Consider the following 25,005-nt stretch of genomic DNA (forward strand, 5'->3'; position numbering starts at 1 on the left):
AAGGAAAACAAGTTCGTCCTACATCAGGAAATTTACTTTGAGTTCAGCGCTGTTTAAATTCCTGACTGGAGAGAAATCAAAAAAGTCAGACTCTGATATAACTAACATTATCTTGGGCCAGAAGCCTAACAACCAAAGCACAATACAAGGCAGCGACTTACGAACGGCTACAGTGTAAGAGCGCTACCCGGGGCCTGGGTGCAGGTGACAGAAGCGACCGCCTAACACAGGCCCCCAGTTCCTAGCCGCGGGGCGCCCTGCGCATGCGCACGCCGCCTCGCTCGAGAGGGGCGGGCCCTAGCTGCCATCTTGCCCCGTGCGGGAGCTGCCGCCGCTTGCCCCAAAGCAAGGCTGGGGCTAAAGGGCATCCTACGCAGACCGGCTTCCTCTTCCATTGCCAGCCCTGCACGACAGCTCTGCCCAGGCTGCTCAGCCCCAAGTCTAGGCCAATGAACTGACCCGTCGCCCGCAGCCCGACTCTTAGCCGCGGCTTGTCCCGGTGCCCATCCCGCGAAACGGAGCGCGTGGGCACCCAGCTTTCTCGCCAGCCGCGATGCCGAACGTGCAGCTGCCGCCAAAGGAGAACAACCTCTTCAAACGCATCTTGGTGAGTGGCCGGTGGCTGCGCCGCCCACCCCCGGCAGCCCCGGGCCTGGCGCGGCGAGCGGTCCGGCGGCGATGGCGCCTGCGCGGCCGGGCCCGGCCCCCCCTGGGTTCTTTGTTTGTGCCCGAACCCGCATGGCCTACCCCCGCCTCGCAGGGCCCGCCACCCGGCTCTCTTCCCTCCCTCCGCGGCCGCTCCTTCCAGAATCTTCCCGCCGCAGTCACCCTGGGCCTGGGCGCGCCGGCCGGGAGTGGCCCATGCCCTCTGCGGCGCCTGGCGGCCGGCCTCGCGACCTCCTCCCCCCGGTCCACCCCAGTTACTTTTGCCGGCATCCCCGCGTCCAGGTGTTCGTTCACTGCTTTATGTGGAATCTATTGCACAGCGCACCTCGACACCTATGAAAGCGGGAGCGATCCTGTAATGGGGTGGGATCCGATTTATACCGGTTACGGGAAACTAAAACGTCGGAGACTCATCCTTCCTTTGGTAGGGAGTTTGCCTATTTTTGGTGTGTCGTACTAATCCTCTTTGGGAAGTAAGTGACTCGAACTGCATTTCTAAGTTCTAAAGCCGAACACAGCTCTGATTGTTTTTAACTCGTACAGGCCCTGTAAGTGGTTAAAGCCGCGCGGACTGGCTGGTATTGCACTTGAGGGGTGCATTTACTTTGATTCCGAGCAGAAACCTGAATAATGGCCCCGTAATGATGACGGCGGCCGGGTGGAGAGGGGAGTTTTCTGTGGGTTATGTGTCACCGTCCTGGTACCTTCACGGTTTTCCAGGGAGGAGGGGCAACATGCCTTTGCTTTTCTCAATAGACACTGGAGACTGATTGTCTTTCATCTGAAAACCAGCGTTTAGATTTTAAGGGTGAATTTATTAATCAGAGCTTCTGTTGGTTATATGACCATTAGCTGTTGCTTACCTTTATTATATATAAAATAAAGTATAAGCAACTGCAGATAAAAAAAAAAATCACAGTAGCTGTTCTGTTGCAAGCCGAATAGAAACGTCACACTTAGTCTTCAGAATGTTACAAAAGCTACATAGTAAATGGGATGAAAATTTTGTCTTAATTTTATATGGTGTTTAGTGTTGCGCAAATGATGAGAAACGAGTGTAAAAACATAAATCTAATTAAAGCATTGTGGCAGATTGCTTCATTCGACTTTGCATATATTTTTTTCTTTATTTTACTTTCATTTTTCTCATACCCTTGTATTTTTCGCAGTGTGGAATTGGAGAAGTGAACTTTTTTGCCCCTTTTGGGTGGGGTGTTTTGTTGTTATTTTTTTGGTCTAAGGAAACTGAAACATGTTAATGAAAAATTATAAATTGTTGGATTTCAGGACATTTGGTATTATACCTAAAAGATGACAGACACTTATTTTCTCTCTATATGGATATTTTCTAGTTCAAATCATGTTATCAGTAGCATAATGAAAAACAATTATATGATTTATTATTACTCTAGTTATAAAAAAAAATGTAAAGACCACTGCAGAGTTAATTTTATCCCCAAATAAATTGGGAAATGCTAAACATTTTTTATCTGGGTATGTAATGTTTATTATAACATTATATGAATTTAGGAGGATACTGCAAAAGTGAATGATTTGATCGTCTCAAATTGCAGTAAGTGTGGGTAAAGTTTTACTATGACAAATTCCATAGCAAACAGAAGTCTATAATAAAATTATTCTTTAAAGTTTGGTTGGTGGACCAAAATGCTTTGCCACCAACAGTAATTTTTTAAAAATTATCGTTTTACTGAAACACACCCATACAAATTCACCAGGGTGCTTATCACATGTTCTGCATGGCTTGTACCTGCCTATCTTATTCCCCAGACTGGCTGTTAGCATTATGTTTTGTTGAATTTTGGAGCTATTGCAGGCCCTCTTTTACAAATGAGACAATCAAACCCAGGAATGGTAAATGACTAAGTGTCTAAGGTTCTCGTCTGGTTAGTAGCAAAGTTGAAACTAGAGTCTATCTTTTCTACTTAGTAGATATTCCTTACTGAACTTAAGACTTTTCTTTAACCTGAGTACTCGGATACTGGAGATGACTACCTGGGCTTGAATTGTGGCTCTGACGCTTACTAGCTGTGTAAACTCAGTAACTGTGCCTCAGTCTCTCCATCTAAAATGTAGATAACGTGTATCTCGTAGGCTTTCCTGGTATTTAAGTAAGGAGTAAATGAGAACAGTGCCTGACACATAGTAAGTGCTTCCAATAAGTGTTAACTATTACTATTACTGTTATTGGTAGTATGATATTATTACTTCCAGATCACTTGATAAGGCAGAAAAAAAATTTTTTTCTCTTCTTTTCCTCTTCCCCAGTAGCTCCTTCTGCTTTTTTTTTTTTTTTTTAAATATTTTTGGAATACGTAATATATTCGCATGGTTCAAAATTCAGGTTTTCCTATCCTGTTTCCCAACCACTAAGTTCTCTTCCCCATAGGCAATCAAGAAGCCTTAATTTAAAGATTTTTTTCTATGAATACTTTTCTAATTCTCCTCTCCATATCCCACCCCTGTTGGCAAGAATTAATCTCTTCCTCCTCCTTTGCTGGTACTGTTTTGCTTTGAACTTGACTGTATATATTGACTATGTATTGAGCAGTTCTTATTTGTCTAGAACCTGAGGATGCAGCAGTGTTTAAAATAGGCAAGATCCCTGTTCTCAGGAGCTTACAGTATGGTGGGGAAGATAGACACTAAAAAAGTACAAAAATGAGTAAGAATGTCAGGAAATGATAGCGCTGTGTAGAAAATAGAGTAATATGATAGAGTGTTTTGGGGGGTGCTGTAAGAGGCCGGCAGTATTAGATAGAGTTGTCAGGTAGATGATATGTAAAACTTGATCGTAAGGAATCAGCCATGGGAAGATGTGGGGAGGAACAACATTTCAGGGGGTGGAAGGAACACAAGTGCAGAGGCCCTGAGGTGGGGATGAGCTTGGCACGTTGAGTACTAAAAAGAAAACCCGTAACCACGTAAGTGAGAGATTGAGTTAAAGATGCTGTGTTCTGGTGGTTAATGGCTGTGGAGGGCAGGCGTGATTACTTAGCCTGGCTGGTGGCATTGAGGAATAAAGAGGGTTTATTCCTAAATAAATCTAGTCTAATACAAGTGTAAGAGATTTGCTTACACTTGGATTGGACTACAAGTGATGGAAAGACCATAGTCTTCGAGTCAGAAGAGAGTTTGCAACTAAGCTGAGCCACTTATAAATTAATTTAATGGACTTTTAAGTTTCAGTTTCTCCGTCTGTAAGGTGGAGGTCATGACACCTACCTTAAGGAGTTGTTATGAGTTATAGCAAGTTTTGTACAGACACATGTTAGTTGCTCAGTAAATAGCAGTATTTTTGTGTGTGTATGCCTTGGTTCCATTCTTGAAGTAGCAAAGACTTTTAATGCAGTTTCTAGTATTTTTCTGTGTTATCACATATGTTTTTGCTTTTGGATTTTGAATAAAAGAAAGCTGTAGCAGTGTGTTGGTTGACAGTTAAGGTGTTTTTTTCTTTATCTTCTATAAAAGTGAAAATACTCAGATACCAGAATAGTTTGGCAAGGAGTAGGTAACAGAGGTAAACTTCATGTTATAACTGATACGAATTGATACAAAACCTTTCCATCACATATGTTTTAGACCTAATTTTGGATCTTGAATTTAGAATTTATATAATGGAATGAAAAGTTGCTACATGTGTATTCATTTTATATAATAATTTTTGTTCATATTTCTTTACAGAAATGTTATGAACAGAAGCAATACAAAAATGGCCTCAAGTTTTGCAAGATGATTCTTTCAAATCCAAAATTTGCTGAACATGGAGGTATTATCTCACCTATGAGAGATTACTTTGGGGAAATCTAATTCTAAAATCAGATGGATAGGATTCCCAACAGTGAAAGAAGAATACTTCCCAGATTCCATGGCCTTGTAGTTCTCTATTAGAGTGCATAAATGTTTAACGTTTTCAGATATGCCTCATATCATTCTTATTCTAGATTACTTCTATTATGCTTAGGTATATTTACAGTCTTTACTTTTAGATGAGAAGTGATTGGTTGATATATTGGTGATTGGCAGATATACCTGTATTTTTTTTTATAGACCTGATTTCATTTGTTACTTTGAATAGAATTTAAGTTTATCCTTTGATTTCTAATGTGTAAAATTAGAACAATATTTGCAACACCAAAGCAGTATTAAGATACAATCAAAGGCATTTTATTTTTTGGTAGATGTATTTTTTATATATCTGCTAACCTTCATATGTAAATAAGATACTACTGATTTACCATTGTATTATCTTGGGTTGTTTTTCTAGCACTGATGTTAGTAAGTCTGTATTTGCTTGTCTCATCCTTTTTCACTGGTGACCAGTGTTTGGTAAAAGGATGGATCAGGTTAGACATGTAAATTATGGTCCTGTAGCAGAGCAAAGCTGATTGGGTTTCTGAATATTAGACTTGAGTAATTATTGAGACCATCTTTTTGGGAAAAAAAGGCTGACCCTACTCAGCTTTCTAATAACACTTAAAACATTCTTTGAAGGAAAGGGACAGAAGTAATTTCATAGAATTTTAGAAATTAAAGCTTGTTTTCAAGCTGTTTAGCAGTGGAACCCTTATCCAAATGGGAGCTCGTGGGGAAATTCATTATGTAAAAACAGATAAAATAAGATGTTTGGTCATAGGGGCCTGGACTGCTGGATCACCCGTTCTGAAAACCATAGTCCATAGAGAACAGTTTGAAAACCATTGTTCTTGTCAAATTCCCTTCTTGTGGATTATTCAGAGAATTATTTCATTCTAAACAATCTTTGATTAACTACCTTCAACATATTCTTGGGTTGCCACTCCCGTAGTCCAGTGTCGTGCTTTTCAAATGCAAACTGATGTTAATTAGCCTAACTGGGATTCATTGGAATAAACTTGCAGCCAAAAATGAAGTCGTTCCAATAATGAGTAAGGTGATTTTTAAATTGTGTACATCTCTTTAAGGTAGATTGAATGATTTTGTGGGGTATAAATCAGATGATTTGATTCTTAGTAAGATTGATCTCAGGTGAAAGCTGAGGTCTGTTGCAGTAGATTTAACTCAACAGGACTCAGGACCCTGCTGTGTTACCTTTTTTCAGCAGAATAATCTTAACCTCCTTTATAGAGTCTTCAGAAAGGCAGAAGGCATTTTACCAACTCAGTCCCAGCCTGAGGAATTTCAGAAAAGGACTTGGGCTAAGCTTTAAGCACATACATAAATATACTTTTACTTTTTTTATTTGGAGAGAAATTCCTCTAACTATAGGATTAAAAGGATGAATAATGTTAAGTATTGGTAGAGCTCAGATATTAAAATAGTGCTAAGAGAATAATTTGAATTTTTCATGTGTAAATAGAGGTTAAAAATATTTTTCAGAGACTTTGGCTATGAAAGGATTAACATTGAACTGCTTAGGAAAAAAAGAAGAGGCGTATGAATTTGTTCGTAAAGGACTTCGTAATGATGTCAAGAGTCATGTCTGTATCCTTTTGCAGTAGTTGAATAGTTTAATTTCATTTATGTATTTTCCATTTATGAGTTTTTTCTAACTCAAATTAAAAAAAAACTTCACTATGAAAAAATTTAAAACTATATGGAAGAGTGAATGTAAGGAACTTTATGTACCCATTATCAAGTTTCAATAATTATCAACATTTTTAATATTAGTTTCATCTGTTCCCTACTTCTTATTTTTTTTGTTTATTGGAGTATTTTAAAGAGAATTACTATGCACTGTATATTTACTGCAGTTGTGCTGAGTGTGAGAGAATAGTAACTAATAATTATATGTGATTTAAAACCCATTTTTTTCCCTATACATCCATAAACTGAGTGATACTTTCCTCGTTCCAAATAATGACTTACCTGTATAGTACTTACCTGTATAGTAAAACTTGTGTTCCTTAAAAGTTCCTTAAACTTTCCTTCAGAAATTTTAGGAGAAAAATTCAGAAGCAACTTGATGTAAAATAGATTTTATTTAGTATTAAATATTATATTGATTTTTCAGCTTGGTTTCTGTTGCACAGGGACTTAGCTGTTACTTCACTGAGTACTTATAATTGTATTTTTCATTGACTAGTATCCCAGTTTGTTAAAAAACCAAAAATATTCTTTAGGGATGGATTGTTGAAATTGTTTTAATCTCTGTTTTACCTATTTATATACTTACAACATTTTCACATATTACCCTTGTATCTTAATTTTTAACATTTAAATCATCTAGCTATTGGCCAGTGTTGAACATCAGTAGTCTTAGTGGTGTTTTTACATATTTAGCTTAGGGTTCTCTCAAAATACTAAATACTTATTTCTTTATCCCAGTGCTTACCCCAGAGCGAAGAGAGAGGGCATGTAAGTATGATAGTCTTTTGGCTCCAAGATATCCTAAGACTTGACTTTACATTAAATAAAAACTTAATTTTTGTGGTCTTTAATATCACTAGTGAATTAACTGATGCTTACATGTTGTTTTATAATTGATTGAATATATACTTGTTTTAAAAGATAATTGCAATTTTTGTATATATTCTGTTTCCATACATAGTGTTGGAGGATAAGTGAGTGTTGAGGTGCTGGCATAGGAAAGTGAGGGGATGGAGGTAGACAACGTGAAGAATTTTTACCAATAATTTTCTAAGTTTACTTAAAAATATATTATGGAAAATTTCAGACATGTACAAAAATAGAATAGAATAATGCACCGCTATCTGCCTATCAGCTAACTTCAATAACTTAGCAGTTGTCAATCAAGGCTGATCTGGTTTCATATTTTATCACCTGCTTACTATCCCCCTCCCTCTGATGCCAGATCATTTTGAAGTAAATCTCAAACAAAATACCATTTTGTTAAGGTAAGTTTTCTATTAGACATGTAGCATAGTGTATTCTAGTATCTGTGAATGTCTGTTTCCTTAACTTAATAGGTTGGCATGTATATGGACTCTTGCAGCGTTCTGATAAGAAGTATGATGAAGCTATTAAGTGTTACCGAAATGCCCTCAAATTAGATAAAGATAATCTGCAAATTTTGAGGGATCTCTCTCTGTTACAGATCCAAATGAGAGACCTTGAAGGTTATCGAGTAAGTACTTTAGCCTTAAATGTACATGTTTTTACAATAGATATAGTTTAAAAGCATGTGAATTCAGAATGAGGTGAACTTACGACAAGATCGTGTAGACTTGATTGTTCATTACAGTCTGTAGTAGAAGGGAAGAGTCACTTTGGATCTTCCTTCCAATAATAGTAGTGGAACTGCATACTTCTTAAAAAAATTAATTAACTAATTCATTTATTCTTGGCTGCATTGGGTCTTCATTGCTGTGTGCGGGCTTTCTCTAGTTGTGGCGAGCAGGGGCTTCTCTTCATTGGCGGTGTGCAAGCTTCTCATTGCGGTGGCTTCTCTTGTTGTGGAGCATGGGTTCTAAGTGCGTGGGCTTCAGTAGTTGTGGTGCGTGGGCTCAGTAGTTGTGGGTGGCTCGTGGGCTTAGTTGATCCGTGGCATGTGGGATCTTCCCGGACCAGGGCTTGAACCCGTGTCCCCTGCATTGGCAGGTGGATTCTTAACCACTGCACCACCAGGGAAGTCCCTCATTTAATGCTTTTTGAAAAGCTAGAATATCGCCTATGTGCTAATGCTGTACTATATTCTTTGTGGGCTTGATATTTACAAATTTGGTAAACAGAGCTTTTATAATTAAAATCTAAATGTGGAGATTAATTAGCATTCTTCATTATGGGTTAGAAAATACAAAATATTGTGAGGATTGCCATAAATGTAGTCCCAGGCCTCTTCACACTGTTATCTTCAACTCTGGGCATCTCCATGTGCTTACTCCACTTAGTTTCCTAAATTCAGTATGTCCAAAATGGAATTATCTCACTTTCTCATGTGAAGGAGGCTACCAACTCTTAATAGTTCTGTTTAGATAAGTCTTTTTTCATTTACTTTTTTACTGTTGTCCTTCTACTGCCATGTAAGTCTTTGCATAGATTTTTGCAGAAGGTTCAAGGGTTCTGCTGAGCTTAATAATGGTACCATTCATCACGATTGTGTGATTTTTCTTCATTAGGGCTTAGCAGCCTAAGTTTGGTGAGAGTTAAAATCAGTTGTCTTTAGAAATTAAGTAAAGAAATTAGTAATGGCGAGAGACTGGTTGCTAGGAAGGGTAGTGAAATAAATGAAGATAAAAGAGCTGGTGGTTAGAAGTGAAGGATTCAAGGAACTAGAGGTACTGGTGGTGTCCAAGAACAAGGGCAGGAAGGTCACTGAGTGACAGTGTTGGCAGCATAGGAGCTGTAGCTAGAGTGAGTATCTGAATTTATGATTTCTGGGTGGCAGTAAGGTCTAGGGTGTGGTGGTGGAAGTGGGTTCCTGAAGTGGGGTAGAGATCATTGTAGATGAGGAAATCGTGGATCTAAGAAGATAGGTTATTGGATAGGTGATCCACAGTGTTGCATTTGCCCAGAATAATGGCAGAATTTGGTAGAGAGATGAAAACTGAGTCAGACTTTAATGAAGTGGGGGAGTGACAGAGAAGCAACAGTGAAAGTAAGGGTGATACACTGGTAGAGCTTAATGCCATATGCCTAAAAGAAGCAGACATTTACACATGAATGTAGAGGAGTGATATTGTCTAAGTTGTTTTGTTGAAGATATCTTTTTTTAAAAATATCTGATCATGGTTCTCCTTGTGGCATGTAGCGTGGATGGACGGCACCCATTCCAACAACAGAGTCACAGAAGCTAAACATTACATTTTCAAAACTCATTGCAGCCAGTGTTCTTCATGAGACCGTGTTTGGCCAAGCAAAGTTGCACTTGCCTAAAAGTTGGAGGCAGATATGAGCTATGAGGAAGTGGGAGCTGTGTAGGGAGGTTAGATTTTCTGCTGGTCTGAAGGTATCTTGATTCTTCTGGAGCAGCCATGGTGGAATTTCTGGTGTTTTCTCCCTAATGTCGTAGATATTGAACTGCCTTAGAGTAGCAGCAGTGGTGTTTCTGCTAGAAAAGTCCAGTCAGATGTTTGAGTGTTTTCCCTGGCTGTGTCCATCCTATCTCTGGGGCCTATTATAATAATGTAAAATATGTTGTGATTTCATATAACAATATTATAAACAGTAAACTCTAGTTTCATAAAAAGCTATCTTAGTCTCTCTTCTGAAATGTTTAGTTACCAGAAGAAATTCTCATTTTATAAAGGTAATTTTATAAGGCAGTCTAAAAACATTGACCCCAAGGACATTACATTACAGGGTATTCTAGAACTTAAGTTTAGATCAGGAACATAAAAAGTATTTCTGTTTTATTTTGGAGTTCAGAGATGTTTGTTCGTTGAATTCATTAGAAAGGAATTAAAGGTATTTTTTCTTAAAACTCTGTGATGAATTATATTTTAGAGAAACTTAAGAAAGTGAAAAAAATTTTAAAGAAATTTTTTTTTTTTAAAGGAGACGAGATATCAGCTTCTTCAGTTGCGCCCAACACAACGTGCATCCTGGATTGGATATGCTATTGCATACCACTTACTGAAAGATTATGATATGGCACTAAAACTATTGGAAGAATTTAGACAAACTCAGCAAGTAAGAACTGCATTTTAACGTTTTCTTCTGCCTTCATAAACTAAAATAGTTAACTTCTATATTGCCTCCACCCCCAAGCACGAATTAGTCTTTCAGACCTATGGAAGAACTTGAAAATTTTTTGAAATAATTGGAAGAAGTTAAAACAAAGAATTCTTAATACAAAATAAATAATATAAAGATTTTTGTATACTATAATTTCAGCAATATTCAAGTCAATAAAGAAAAGAATACATGAAAATGAAAATAGTTTTGTGACTATGGGAATTGTTTCTCTAATATATATTGCTTTATATTTTATATAAATATGTTAATAAATACATTTTAATATGTGTGTAAAATAGAAAAATACAAAAAATATACTGTGTGTCACAAGAGAAATTAAAAAGATGTTAACATTTTGCCGTAATTGCTCTAGATTTAATTATTTTTTAAAGAAATGTTACAGAAACAGCTGAAGTCCTCCCACATCCCCCCCTAGAGGTAGCCACTATTCTGAAATTGGTATAGATCATTTCTAGTCATGTTTACATTATGTTTAAGTAAGTCCATGAAAGTTACAAACTATTATTTTGTATATTTAAAATTTTACATGAATGACATGTAGTTTTTAAAATTCAACATTTCTTGAGATATATCTATGTTGATACATGTTGACTAGTTTATCCATTTTAAACTGCTGTTTGGTGTTCTGTTATATAAATAAGCTAAAGTTAATCTACTCTACTTTGTCTGTATTAAAAATTAGTGCTGCAGTGAATATTCTTGTCTGCTGTTTCATTAGCCACATTTGTGAGTTCTTCTTCAGTTTATACCTAAAACTGGAATTGCAGAGTTGTGGCTCTGTGTGTTTAGTTTTACTAATTTGAAGCATCTGTACTAATTTACATGCCCACTAGCAAGGTTTTATGGTTGTTGTTTGCCTATATCCTTACTGACACTTGATGTCAGCTTTATTATTTTTTCCATTCTTCTGGATGTGAAGAAGTTTATCTCATTATTTTCTTTTTAAATTTTTATTTATTTATTTATTTATTGGCTGTGCCGCATGGCTTGCAGGATCTTAGTTCCCTGACCAGTGATTGGACCTGGGCCCTCAGCAGTGAAAGTTCCAAGTCCTAACCACTGGACCACCAGGGAATTCCCTCATTATTCTTTTAATTTGTGTTTCTTTGATTATTAGTGAGGGATATTGGAATAAGAGATATTATCTGTACTTTTCTTTTGATGTCTGTGTCTGGCCTCATGGCATGAGTTGGGAAGTGTTCCCTCTTTTGAAAGAGTTTGTGATGGATGGTGTTAGTTCTTATGTAAATATTGGTCCGTTTCATCTAGGTAATCTAATTTGTTGGCATACAACTTTTCATAATAGTCCTTTATAATCCTTTTTATTTTTGTAGGGTTTGTGGTAATGTCCCTGCTTTTATTCTCAATTTTAGTAATCTTCTCTCTTTCTTTCTTGGTCATTCCAGCTAAAGGTTTGTCAATTTTGTAGATCTTGTCAAAGAGCCAACTTGTAGTTTTGTTAAATTTCTCTGTGGGTGTGTTGGTGTATGTATGCTTTAGCACTCAGCCAGGCAGTTTACAACTCTGCCTTAGCTTTCGCCTCTTAAGGTGAAAGGTCAGAGTCTCAAGGTCAGCAAGAGGTGAGAGTTTAGGGCTTTCTCAGGTCTTTCTTGAACATATGCGTAACTCTGTACATGTGTGTGACTTTTCAAAGCCCCTATGGGCATCACATTTCCCAGCTTTTACTTTAAGGTTTTTGTTTAGTCTGTTGTTTGCCCTGACTGTTAGCTGTCTTTCAGGCACTATAAAGGTAAAACACATGCCTGTAATCACTTTTAATAAGCACTTTTGGCCCTTCCCTTCCCCCCAATGCTTTTTTGCTCTGGGCAAGCTCTGTGTTAGGCTTGTACTTGGAGGCTTGCAGTGAACCAACAGATAGGTCAGTTAATTACAGTTCTTTGGGAATGAGGCTTTGAAAGAGCTCCAGCTTTATTGTTCTCACTGGTGGCTGTCAAGCTGCTCTGGGAATACAAGCTTATTTTTCAAGGCTACTGTGTAGCTGGAGAGCACTGGATAGGATTAGGGCAAGTTAAAATGACACAAAACTCACTGGTCTTACCAAGATCTAGCTGTTTTCTTCAATAAATGCTCCCCAGGTGTGCTGTAAGCCTTTGTTAACCAAGGTGAGTCTGACAGTTTTTGCCAGTTCTTTCCTCGCTCTTTTGGAGAGGTGAAGTTTTGGAGTTCTTTCTTTACTCTCCCGGTTTTCCTGACATCATCCTCTTTGTATTTTCCTGATGAAAACTTTTTCTTTTGACACATTACCCTAAAAGCAAGGTATTGTTTTTTGGAATGATAGCCAAACTAATTTTACCTGCTAGAGTGCTAGACTTTTTTTCTCTTTTCATTTATCCAGTAATTCTCGTTGCAGAGTACACATGATAACAGTCCCCTATTCTACCTTTCTGTCCCTGCCTTGCTATCCAGAGTCTAGTTCAGAGAAGACATGGAAGAACACAGCCCGCCATATGTCTAAATAGTGCACGTTCAACTTTTTTATATGTATTTTAGGTATTCTCTACGGTTTTTGCTACAATAGAGTAGTATATAGTTCTTTTATGTCACCTCACCGTCTCTTCCCCATTCTCCTGATAATAGTTATATGAATATTTCTGGTTCTTTAAGTGTTACCTTTATAACATTAGGGAATATACTTACACTTTTCTGTCTTAAGCCAGCAAATGGCGGGAATTCCTTGTTTCTCATGGCTGAATATTATTCTGTTGTATATATATATCACATCTTTATCCACTCATTTGTTGATGGACACTTAGGTTGTTTCCATATCTTGACTGTTGTGAATAATGCTGCAGTGAATATCTCCCCCCGCCTTAGCATCCTGTTCTTTGGGACTATCTGCTTTCTTTGAAGAACAGCTCTTGACTCTTTGAGTGGGATGGATGCTTGGTTACAGGGTAATATTTTAAACAAGGATTTGGCTGCTGAGTTGATGGAAATGGGGTCAGGGTCAGCGTTTCAGTTAATCCCTTAATCTTGAGCCCCATTTCTCGTTCCCGCACCATCTGTTTACTTGTCATTTCAGAATCCTGACCTTGTTTGGTGTTTTCCAGGGCAGATAGCCACCCTCCCTAAAGATTTCCTCTGTATAGCTGCTCTAGACTTTAGCTTCTTCTGTTTTACTTCATCCCTTATTCTTCATTTGCTTTCCATTTCCCAGAAGTTTGTTGAAATCTCGTATGTTCTATTTTCATAGGTTAATATATTTCTAAATCCTCTATTATTTTTATTCTCATAAGGGAGTGTGGTAAGTTCATCATGTTTACTTAGATTCTTAGCTTTTTACTGCGAACTAGAGAATACTCTGTTGAGACTAGTTCTTTGTCTTTATCCAGGAATCAAGTCCTTACCATAAGAGGTTGTACTGTACCATATTCACTGGGGTTTGATAAATACTCTTTCATTTTAAATACAGTGTTATTGCAATTTGATGGTTAAAATTAGGTGTGTGGAATTTTCTTATTTTTTGTAATAATAAGTATAATTAAGAGGTATAAGAGGCTTTTTTGAGGTATAATACATGCCATAAAATTTGCACATTTTAGTTGTACATCTCAAAGATTTTTATTTTTGTAAATTTATAGTCATGTAGTCATTACCACAGTCCAGTTTTAGAATGTTTCGTCACCCCCCCAAAAAGTTCTTTTGTGCTCATTTGTCAGTTTCCACTCATCCCCAGCCAACCACTGATCTGCTTTTTGTCTCTATAGATTTGCCCTTTTTGGAAACTTCGAATAACGGCAATCAAATGCAGTGTTTTCTCTCTAAATTCTTTTACTCAGAATGCTTTTGAGATTCACCTGTATTAGAGCATGTATTAGTGGTTCATTCCTTTTTAATGCTGAATACTGTTTCATTATATGGATACACTGTAGTCTATGGATAACACTTTGTTTATCCATTCGTTAATTGATGGACATATATATTGTTTTTAGTTTTAGTTGTTATGCATAATGCTGCTATGAACATTTGTGCATAAGTTTTTGTGTGGACATATGTTTTTATTTCTTTTGGGTAGATACCTAGGAATGAAATTACTTGGTTATATGGTGAGTATATATTTAACTTTTTAATAAACTGCCCAGTTGTCTTCCTACGTGGCTGAACCATTTTGCATTCCTACTAGCAGTGTGTGAGAATTCCAGTTCCTACCCACCCCCACACCTGTTACTGTCCAAGTTTTTGATGATAGCCATCTTAGTGGATATGTAGTAGTATCTGTTTTGGTTGTGTCTCTGCATTTTTCTAACAACTAATGCTATTGAGCATTTTATCATGTTCTTATTAGCCATTTATATTTCTTCTTTGATGAAATGTCTATTCAACTCTTGTGCCCATTTTATAGTTGGGTTATTTGTCTTACAGCTGAGTTGTAAGAGTTTCTTGAATATTCTCAATACAAGTTCCTTATCAGATAGATCATTTGCAAATATTTTCTCCTAGTCTGTAACTTGTATTTTTATGTTATTAATGGTGTCTTTTGAAGAGGAAAGTTTATAATTTTGTTGAAGTCCAATTTACCTGTTTTTTCTTCTATGCAAAGGGTCACAAAGATTTTCTCCTATTCTTCTAAGGTTTCTTTTATTGTTTTAGCGCTCACATTTAGGTCTGTGATCCATTTTGAGTTAATTTTTGTAAATGGTATGAAGTATGTGTCTAAGGTTTTTGCATATGGATATTAAATTGTCCCACCGTCATTTGTTGAAAAGACTAACCTGTCCCTGTTGAATTGTCTTGGCACATCTGTTGAAAATCGGTTGACCAGATTATAAGGGCTAATTTCTGAACCTTGTATTCTGTTCCATTGATCTATATGTGTATCCTTATGCCAATACCAACCACACTGTCTTGATTACTGTAACTTTAAAGGATGTTTGAAATTTGAAGTACATGTCTTCCTAATTTGTTTTTCTTTTTAAGATTCTTTTGTCCATTCAGGGTTCCTTTTATTTCCATTTGAATTTTAGCATCAGCTTATCAGTTTCTGAAAGCTTGCTGAGAGTTTGATAGGGATTGCATTGAATTTTTAGATCAATTTGGGGAGAATAAATATAGAGTCAAAAAAGGATTGAGTATTCTTTGGTATATGGGTCTTGTTTCTTAAATTTATTCCTGAATGTTTTGTTCGTTTTGATGCTATTTTGAAAATTATTTTAATTTCATTTTCAGGTTGTTCATTCCTAGTATATAGAAGTATAATTGATTTTCATATATTGATCTTGTATTCTGTACACCCTCTTGCTAAACTCCTTTATGGGTTCTAGTAGTTTTTTTTGGAAGATTCTTTAGGATTTTAATCATTTTTATACTTTCCTTTGGTAATAGGATTTGCTAACCTCTTCACTTTGCTGTAGGCAGAAGTCCCCACTCCTTTATTTGTTTTAAAGAATATATTAATCTTCTTTGCTGTTAATCACTCTTCTATTTGTAACTGCTTGTGGGTTGCTTTTTAAAGTCTGTGTGAATGACTGTCCTGAGAAAGCAATTAAATTAAAGATCTGGAACTGCTTTATATTATTATATAAGTAAGATAATTTGGTTATTTTTTTCAGGTTCCTCCCAACAAAATAGACTATGAATATAGTGAACTGATACTGTACCAGAATCAAGTGATGAGGGAGGCAGATCTATTTCAGGAATCTTTGGAACATATAGAAACATATGAGAAACAGATATGTGATAAACTTTTGGTGGAAGAAATTAAAGGTAAGTTGAACTGCTTTTTCTTTTTTATTGGCCTCAATTAAAGAAAAGAATAAAACCTATATACTTTATTATGTCCGAACACTTAAATGAGACTATATATCAGGCAATGTTTTAAACACTTTATTATTAAGCCATTATTAATTAATGTAATGGCTTAATAATAAAATTAATGTACTCTTCATAACAACCCTATGATGTAGTTGTTACATCCATTTTAGAGATCAGGAACTGAGGAACAGAGAGGTAAGTGACTTGCCCAGAGTCACACAGCTAAGTAATCTGGGTAGTGCTGGATTTGAGTGCAGGGATTTTGACTCCAGATTCCATTTTCTTAAGTAGTATGTTATACTACCTTCATATTCAACCCCCTCCCCCAGTATTTATCTCCATATTTAGTAAAATGAGAAGAGTAAATGACACTTGGGATCCTCATGAAAGCAAGATTCATTTATTTTCATTATGGGCTAATTAAGAAGACAGGATTCTGAGAAATAGTTTGTTAAGAATGTTTTTCAACAAAGTCAAACAAATTTTCTTTTTTATACATAGCTTTGCTCATCAATTACCCATTTCCTGAGCAACACCGTATTAAATAGAATGTCCATCTAAATAAATAATTAGTTTAAAACTAAAATCTCGTAGTTGCAGGACTTCTAAAGCTTAAAAATACTAGCTAAGGTTTATTTACTCTTCTGTGTTTCACAGTATAGTAATTGCTTAAACTGCTTAATTTCACTTAATTTTTTAGCACCTCTAACATGGGTATTACTTATTGTCCCTTTTTATATTGAAGAAACTAAGGTTAAGGACTTGCCCAAGTTGCCCAGCCTTTCAGGAGGTAGAGTTAATTTCTAAAAATATCTTTCTGACTTCAGAGCCTTTACTTTTTTTTTTTTTAATTTAAATAGACTTTATTTTTTAGAGCAGTTCTAGGTTCACAGCAAAACTGAGTGGAAGGTACAAAGATTTCCTATATACCCTCTGTCCCTGCACATGCACAATTCCTCCTACCCACACCCCCCCCTCCCCCCAAGCCTGTAGTTTACATTTGGGTTCACTCTTGGTGTTGTACACCCTCTAGGTTTTAAAAAATGTATGATGACATTTTACATACTACCATTGTAGTATCATACAGAGTAGTTTCACTGCCCTAAAAATCCTCTGCTCTGCCTGTTTCTCCTTACCCCCAACCCTTGGCAACCAGTAATCCTTTTACTGTCTCCATAGTTGTGCCTTTTACACAATGTATTAGAGGTGGAAGCATACAGTATGTAGCCTTTTCAGATTGGCTTCTTTCACGTAGCAATATGCATTTAAGGTTCTTTCATGTCTTTTCATGAATCCTTTTAACTGCTATCCTCTACTCTTGTGGAGAAATGGGGCACGATCATAGTTCTTTTTTTCTCCTTTTATTATTTTTTGAATTCAAGTATAGTTTAACGTACTGTTTATGGTTTTAACTAGTAAATGTTTATGTGTGTTCACTTTGTACCAAGTCGTGTGCTGACCATTTTAAGTACATTTTTTCAGTTGATTATCATAAAAACAGACTGATGTAGTTGATATTTTGCAGGTAAGGAAATGGAAACTGGAAGTTTTGTAAGTTATTCAAAGTCATAGAGCTAGAAAGTGGTAAAACTGGTAGTTACACCTAGTTAGTCTTACTGTAGAGCTTGAGTAATACACAATATAATAAAATAAATAGTAAAATGATATATATAATAATCACTGTAATATGATGATGAAAGCTGAAATAGTATGTATGACTGAAGACATTTCAAAGGGTTGTTTGAAACAGATTCTGTAGGGAATGGGAAAGCTTAGGGATAGAAAGTTGAGATATATTTTTTGAGATTCTGCCTTTTATCTTGTTTAGGTGTGCTTTCCATTTTATCTGAGAAGTTCGTTATTTATTTATTTTGGCTGCGCCGTGCGGCTTGCAGGATCTTAGTTCCCCCACAAGGGATTGAAGCCGCGCCCCCTGCAGTGGAAGTATGGAGTCTTAACCACTGGACCGCCAGGGAAGTCCCTACCTGAGAAATTTAGATTCTCATTTCCCATACCCACTTTCAATTTGTATGGCTTAGTAAAAGAAATTGCGTCTTAGAGGTGACCCACATGTAAACGTGGTTTGTGTAGTTTCTTGCTGTGAAGTGGTATTTAGTGTTATTGTTTTGTGAGTTAAACTTCTCCAGTTTTAGTGACCTGGAAAGGACAGTAAGAGAATTGAATGGAGAATTGTTTAACATAAGAATTGATTAGGAAAAGTACATTAAAAATCTTGCAGTAGGAAGACAGGGATATTTCATTAGAATTATTTACCAATCTATGTATAAGGTAACTTTAGTTACTTTAAAGGGTGTACAAAAATGTGCATAATGCAAAGATTTTTTACTAACAAGTTAATATCGTATATATGGTGTGGGAGGGAGCCAAAAATGAATGTTAGTATAATAGAATGTGTAAATGAAGGTTCATTTCTGAAGACAAGCTGTGAATTAATCTATGTTTAGTTATTTAAACTGCAACAAGCCCTAAAGGGAAGCACTGTACAGTTGTCTTTCATAAACATCTATTATACTAATAATGCTTAGTGAAATCTCTGGGATTAGAAAGGTATTTAATGTTTAAGCAAAATGAATGTGACATTTAAACTTAATTTTAGGGGAAATGCTGTTGAAATTGGGACGATTAAAAGAAGCGAGCGAAGTATTCAAAAACTTGATTGATCGGAATGCAGAAAATTGGTGTTATTATGAAGGCTTGGAAAAAGCTCTACAACTTAGTATGTAATGATTTTTCTCCTACCTTCTCTTAGCTAGTGTTTTTTTTTTTTTTTTTAATTTATTTATTTTTGGCTGCGTTGGGTCCTCATTGCTGCGCGTGGGCTTTTTCTCTAGTTGTGGTGAGCAGGGGCTTCTCTTGTTGCGGAGCACAGACTCTAGGCGTGCGGGCTTCAGTAGTTGTGGCTTGCGGGCTCTAGAGTGCAGGCTCAGTAGTTGTGATGCACGGGCTTAGTTGCTCCGCGGCATGTGGGATCTTCCCGGACCAGGGCTCGAACCCGTGTCCCCTGCATTGGCAGGCAGATTCTCAACCACTGTGCCACCAGGGAATCCCTTAGCTAGTGTTTGAAGTATAGTAAAATATAAAGTTGTAAGAATATTTGAGGATGCATATTTTTAGTTTTAGCATGCATGTTTCCATTTAGGAAAATTACAGGTTAAACATGGGAGTGAAAATGAATTCAGATATTTATATTTAAGTGATAAATGCTTACAGATTATTTTAGGTTTCTTAATCCATTAAAATGTTGCCAATTTACACTAACTAGAGTGGTGGGGAAGAAAATGGGCATTCCCTTTCTGGGAAATGTCATAATTATTTAGTATTTTTAAAGAATTAGAGGACTGTTACTGTCAATCTCTAAGAATAAGAATTGGGCCAAAGAAATGTTGCTGAGAGTATGTTGTATATAGCATCAGCATAAAAACTATTCGTTTACTTTCAAACTAGGCTACTTTGTGTAGAATAAATTGTATACATCTTCTTTTGAAATTTGATAACCTTGACCCTTTTCAGAAATCTAGAATATTATTCTAAATTTTCCCTAATATTCTCATAATTAAATATCTTTAGGAGCAGTTAATATTGCTAAAATCGTATTTAGTCATGGGTAAGTATATGGCTGAAATAATTATGAAACTAATATGAAATAATTATGAAACTCGAAGGTGTTGAAACAGCAGAATTTTTAAATTTAAAAAGTATGGTAAGTAGGTAGCTACCCATATTCATTTATAGTAGGAAGAGCTATGAGAAAAATTTATTTGTTGTATCTTAATCACTTGTATACATGAATCCAGGTTTTCTGTGTATATTTAAAATTTAATATCACAAATTATTAAAAAAAGTTCCTTAAATAATTGTTTTTAAGAAAATAAAAATATTGATTAGATCAATAGTCTGTCTTTAAAAAAAAAAAACAGGACAAAAGTCATGTGTCTGCAGGTTGGAAATGTGAGATAACTGATTTTTCTTTAAACTACCAGTTACTGGCATGTTAATCACTTAACTGCTTTAGTAAAATGAATGTAATATGTTCCATATATCAGGATCCATGCTTACTATAAAATATATTGATTATAAAACTGATTATTTTTTTAGGTTCCTTAGGACCTTTTCTCCCCCATGGTAGGTTCTGGAGCTCCAACTTGTGACTTCAAATAGGGCATTGAAATGGTTTGGTTTTTGTCTCAGTGTAACTACATTTATAAGACTTGTTTTATCTGGGTTAGTGGGAACATTTTTTATACTCATAGTTTGTCTCATTCTCTAAGATTAGGTATAAATATGAGAACTGCTTTTTAAAAATATGCAATAGGCTTCTTGTAAATTTTAGTGTAACGGTCCTTAGTATTTCATGAAGTCTCCAAATCATTAACAGAACGTGAAAATAATTTTTCACATATCCCAGTTTTTAAAATTCAACCACATTGGAGCTCCAGAATGTATTATTGGGGGAAGGAAGGAGTCTAAACAAAATCGGACTTTACTTTTTAAAGTGCTGTGTTTATAATCTTGATACTGAACACTGCATTTACTGTGGCTTGATTGCTAGCACCAAGGGTTATTTTTATAATAATTATATTTCTGTGGTCTGAATTAAAATCCACCTAGAACCTTATAGTTTAAAAATGGGTTTGCTTTTTCTTAAAAATTCTGCTGTAAATTATCGTATTGCTTATGTAAAATAATGCATGTAATCTCTCTTTGTAAATTATGCAGGATATTATTTTAGAATAATAAACTAGACCCAGATCCGATTCTGCAGATTGTTACTGTAGTTTACATATAGATCCTGTATTTAGTACTATAAAATTAGGTTGGTCTTGACAAGGAAGATACAACTTTCTTTTAGAAGTATATTTTATATCATAATATTTGGGAGAAGTAATTGCCACTTTAAAAGTCTGTTCTAACAGGGTTCTTTTTTTTGGTACCTGGACAGGAATATGAACTAATGGAGTTCTTTGTAATAGAGTTTCATTGACGATTTTAAGTGTCAAACCTCCTTAGCAACTTAGTTCATCTTTTAAAATATTGCATTCATGACCCTAAAACTATTGCTTCTTTAAGCCTATCAATAGGCTTTATAGAATTTTGTTGGATTTATGTGGGTTATATTGGGTTAGAGGATTTATGTAAGATATGTTATAAGGAACATTTTCTTTTTCGTGGGTTGTGCATGCAGGAATATCAGAGAAGTGCAGTGTATCTTGAGTCTGTCTTGTGTGTATATGATTAGAGTTGGATGTAGAATCTGTTGTGGTGAAATTTTGGTTTTCTCTGGACTTTGGGTTTAAAATGGTGATTTAATGATTATTTCATTGCCACAGAGTTTTTAATGTCATTCTTACAAAAATTGAGAGCAGCTTTAATACTGATAATGTGATTTTTAATTTATAACATAATTTTTAAAGTTTATTAGCATTTTATCATAGATAAAAGTTTTGATGCTTTGAATCTGATGCATATTTACTGATAATAGGCACTTTAGAAGAGAGGCTTCAAATTTATGAAGAAATTAGTAAGCAGCACCCCAGAGCAATTTCACCTAGAAGATTACCTTTGAATCTTGTCCCAGGTAATACTAGGAAATCTTTTGTAACACTAATAATTACTTGTTGAAATTACTCAACACCATTCACATTTTAAAAGCTTGTTTCTGGAATAGAGTTTACATCTACACCAGTCTTGGGGGTGGGCGAGATCAGTTATTTATTTGTTATGCATATGTTGTTAAGAGTATTTACGTTGTTAGCTTTGTGTTGGTTTTAAGTGTCAGAAGTTATTTATATAAAATTGTTTTTCTTATGTGACTTTAAAAAGTAAACAGCGTATTTAGAAGGTAAATTAAATTCCTTAGAATTGATGACAAATTATATGCGAGGTATTGTGATTTAAGTGGTAGAAGTTTTGACATTCTAGATCTTCTTTTTAGGACATAAATTCAAAGAAAGAGTTGTGAGCTCTTTGTGCCCACCACAGTGTTAAAGAATATCACCAATGCTGTGCAAGGCCCTCTCTTCTCAGAGTTGATTGCATTCTTGAAATTTGCCTTTTATCATGCTATTGTAGAGCTCCATGTATTTTGTATCCCTAGAAATAAAAACAAAACCCTGCATTTGTACTTTATGTAAATTGGAGCACTGTGGTATGTATTCTATGATTTGCTTCTGTTGAACAATAGTATATTCATGACCTTGACCTGAGTTGTAGCATGTAGCTGAACTCATTTGCTATTGAGCTTATAGGAGGTAAAGAGTATATTAGCTCTTCAGTTAATGACTTTGTGGATGATTTTATGCAAAATTGTGCCTTTTTCTTAAAGTCATCTTTTATTTTTAGTTGTAAGTGCTATATATTATGAATTATTTATTGGGACTTCTGGCATGTCTTTTGATACAAGTCAGACCCTAGAATGCTAATATAACTTAAAAATCTCTATTCTAGGCATGGGGCAAGGGGGGAGTATATTTTCTAATGAATTCTCATTTACAATGGAAATACTTGTTTAAGTAATTGTTATTTTCTTTTTATCAAAAGATTAATGGAAATTAAAAGCTTTTTATTTGACTGACTTTAAAAATACATGAAATACCTCTTAGAAGTGTATTGGATTAGACAGTAGATACAAATTTATTTAAAAATAAATAAATAGTGCCTTTCATTTATGTAAATGATGAATAGTATTCTGATCCTCCCTGTTTTGTTTCTGCTTTGTGAAGTAGGCAGATTTCCTAATGTTTTCCAGAGAACATTAAGTCCCAGTGGATGTTAATAGGCTTGGTGGGGAGGACGCCTGTGTACTGAGATGTTCTTCAGTCACATGAGTTTGGGAAACTTTTGGTTAAACACAACAATCAGGCTTCTGCAGGACTTCCTAGAACTTTCAGTATATGAGTTGTGAATTTCCAAGGTGGGATGTACTGTGCAGAGAGGAGCATTTCCCTAGTAAAAGCGTTTTCTGGAAGACGCTCGAGCTCACATTTCTTTATCTCCTTTTTAAAAAAAATAACAGCCTGTTGAAATATAACTCACATACCATAAAATTCACTTTTTAAAGTGTGCAACTCCGTGTTTTAATGTGCTCAGGGAGTTGCACAACCATCATCACTCCCAGGTTTCAGGAAATTTTCGTCACTCCAAAAAGAAAACTCATGTCCATTAGCAGTCACTCCCAGCCCCCAACCCCTGCACCAGGCAACCACTAACCTAACTTTCTGTACCTGTGGACTTGCTGGTTTTGGACATTTTGTATAATTAGAATCATACCATAGGTGGCCTTTTGTGTATAAGGTAGGAAGTATATTTTTACTGAAAGATAACCTGGAGCCAGTTGTTGAATGTGAAGTGTGATTTAGGTTAAAGTGGAATCATTCTGGACCCTCTAGGACATTGTCTTTGAAATGCTAAAAGGATCTTTTTACAAGCTAGGCCTCAGTTGAGGGGTCTTGATGGCTTGGGCTTCAAGGTCAGCATCATTTGAGGTTCTAACATACATGTATTTACAAAGCTCTGGGGACCATATATAAAATTGTGCAACTACTTAATTGTACCTTTGCAACAGCTGAATACTTCATGAAGTTTTTTTGCCTGTTTAGAAATATTTTTATGTGTAATAAGAAAGGTATCTTAGCATTATCAAAGGCAATAAGATCTTTTTCAAGAAACATGATGGAATTTGAGAATGCAAGTTTTGAAAAAGGCTTACTGGTTTTTAGATAAAAAGGTTTATTACCTACAGATTAGTGAACAGCCAAAGTCCTGGGGAGATTCTGCAACAGCCTGAAATAGTAAGTGCTGTGAAAACAGTACTTTTCAAAATAACTAGTTTATTTCATCGTGATCTATTAGTCTTCACTGGTCAAGGAGGGAGAAAGAGGGAAGGAGATAATCCAGAGTATTAAACGAGAATGCTAATCACATTTTGCTCCTATTTTATTTTTGTTTCATTGGATTGTTTTTATTTTTTATTGAGATATAGTTGACATACAATGTTTAAGTTTAAGGTGTACGATGTATTGATTGATACACTTATATATTCCAATATTATCACTGTAGTGTTAGCTAACAACTCCATTAGGTCACATGATTATCATTTCTTTTTTGTAGTGAGAACATGCACCATTATTTAGAGTAAATTCCCAGGTTATCAGATACAGTCTGATCTTGCTGTTTATGTTCATTATTTTAGTGGTGGTTTTTGGGATATCAATTTTTATGTGAATCTGTACTACATTTAGTGAAGAATTAGCATAGCATCTCTGTAGTCAGATAACTTGTTTTACAAGCTGCAGTGCTAAACAGGCACATAATGATTTTTTTTTTAAATTTTAGAATTTTATTTATTTTTTTATACAGCGGGTTCTTATCAGTTATGCATTTTATACATATTAGTGTATATATGTTAATCCCAATCTCCCAGTTCATCCCACCACCACCAGCCCCTCCCCACTTCCCCCCTTGGTGTCCATATGTTTGTTCTCTACATCTGTGTCTCTATTTCTGCCCTGCAGACCAGTTCATCTGTACCATTTTTCTAGGTTCCACATATATGCATTAATATACGATATTTATTTTTTCCTTTCTGACTTACTTCACTCTGTAGGATAGTCTCTAGATCCATCCATGTCTCTACAAATGACCCAATTTCGTTCCTTTTTATGGCTGAGTCAGGCACATAATGATTGATAGCTTTTTTTTTTCCCCTAAAGGAAAGACTATGGGGGTACTAAAGAATTATTTTAAAATAGCTAGGAAGAAGGGAGGTTATTTATTTTTGTGAAACAGTTTTTCTTATATGTAAAGAAAAAAATTATGAGATGGGTAAATAGTAAGTAATTTTGGGATATAGTGTGTGACTGAGCAGTTGAGTAGCTGGGTAGGCTTCTGGTTTAG

The 25,005-nt window shown here is 35.7% G+C and overlaps 1 protein-coding gene across 4 annotated transcripts in view; it reads left to right on the forward strand.

Moving 5' to 3' along the window:
• The first annotated feature begins 314 nt into the window (after nucleotides 1–314).
• Nucleotides 315–25,005, forward strand: part of NAA16 (N-alpha-acetyltransferase 16, NatA auxiliary subunit) — a 75,062-nt gene continuing 50,371 nt past the window's right edge. For 2 of the 4 annotated variants that reach the window (XM_061170581.1, XM_061170580.1), the window contains exons 1-7: nucleotides 315–607; nucleotides 4,369–4,453; nucleotides 6,043–6,147; nucleotides 7,593–7,750; nucleotides 10,120–10,254; nucleotides 15,891–16,044; nucleotides 18,710–18,829. In XM_061170581.1, coding sequence (XP_061026564.1) covers nucleotides 554–607; nucleotides 4,369–4,453; nucleotides 6,043–6,147; nucleotides 7,593–7,750; nucleotides 10,120–10,254; nucleotides 15,891–16,044; nucleotides 18,710–18,829 — 811 coding nt within the window. In that variant the 5' untranslated portion in view covers nucleotides 315–553. Of the gene's footprint in view, nucleotides 608–4,368; nucleotides 4,454–6,042; nucleotides 6,148–7,011; nucleotides 7,021–7,592; nucleotides 7,751–10,119; nucleotides 10,255–15,890; nucleotides 16,045–18,709; nucleotides 18,830–21,592; nucleotides 21,689–25,005 lie in introns of those variants that run through there. The other 2 variants (XM_061170583.1, XM_061170582.1) reach the window with 2 other exon arrangements.

This window comes from Eubalaena glacialis, chromosome 16 (genome assembly GCF_028564815.1).
Source record: "Eubalaena glacialis isolate mEubGla1 chromosome 16, mEubGla1.1.hap2.+ XY, whole genome shotgun sequence".
Lineage (NCBI taxonomy): Eukaryota > Metazoa > Chordata > Mammalia > Artiodactyla > Balaenidae > Eubalaena > Eubalaena glacialis.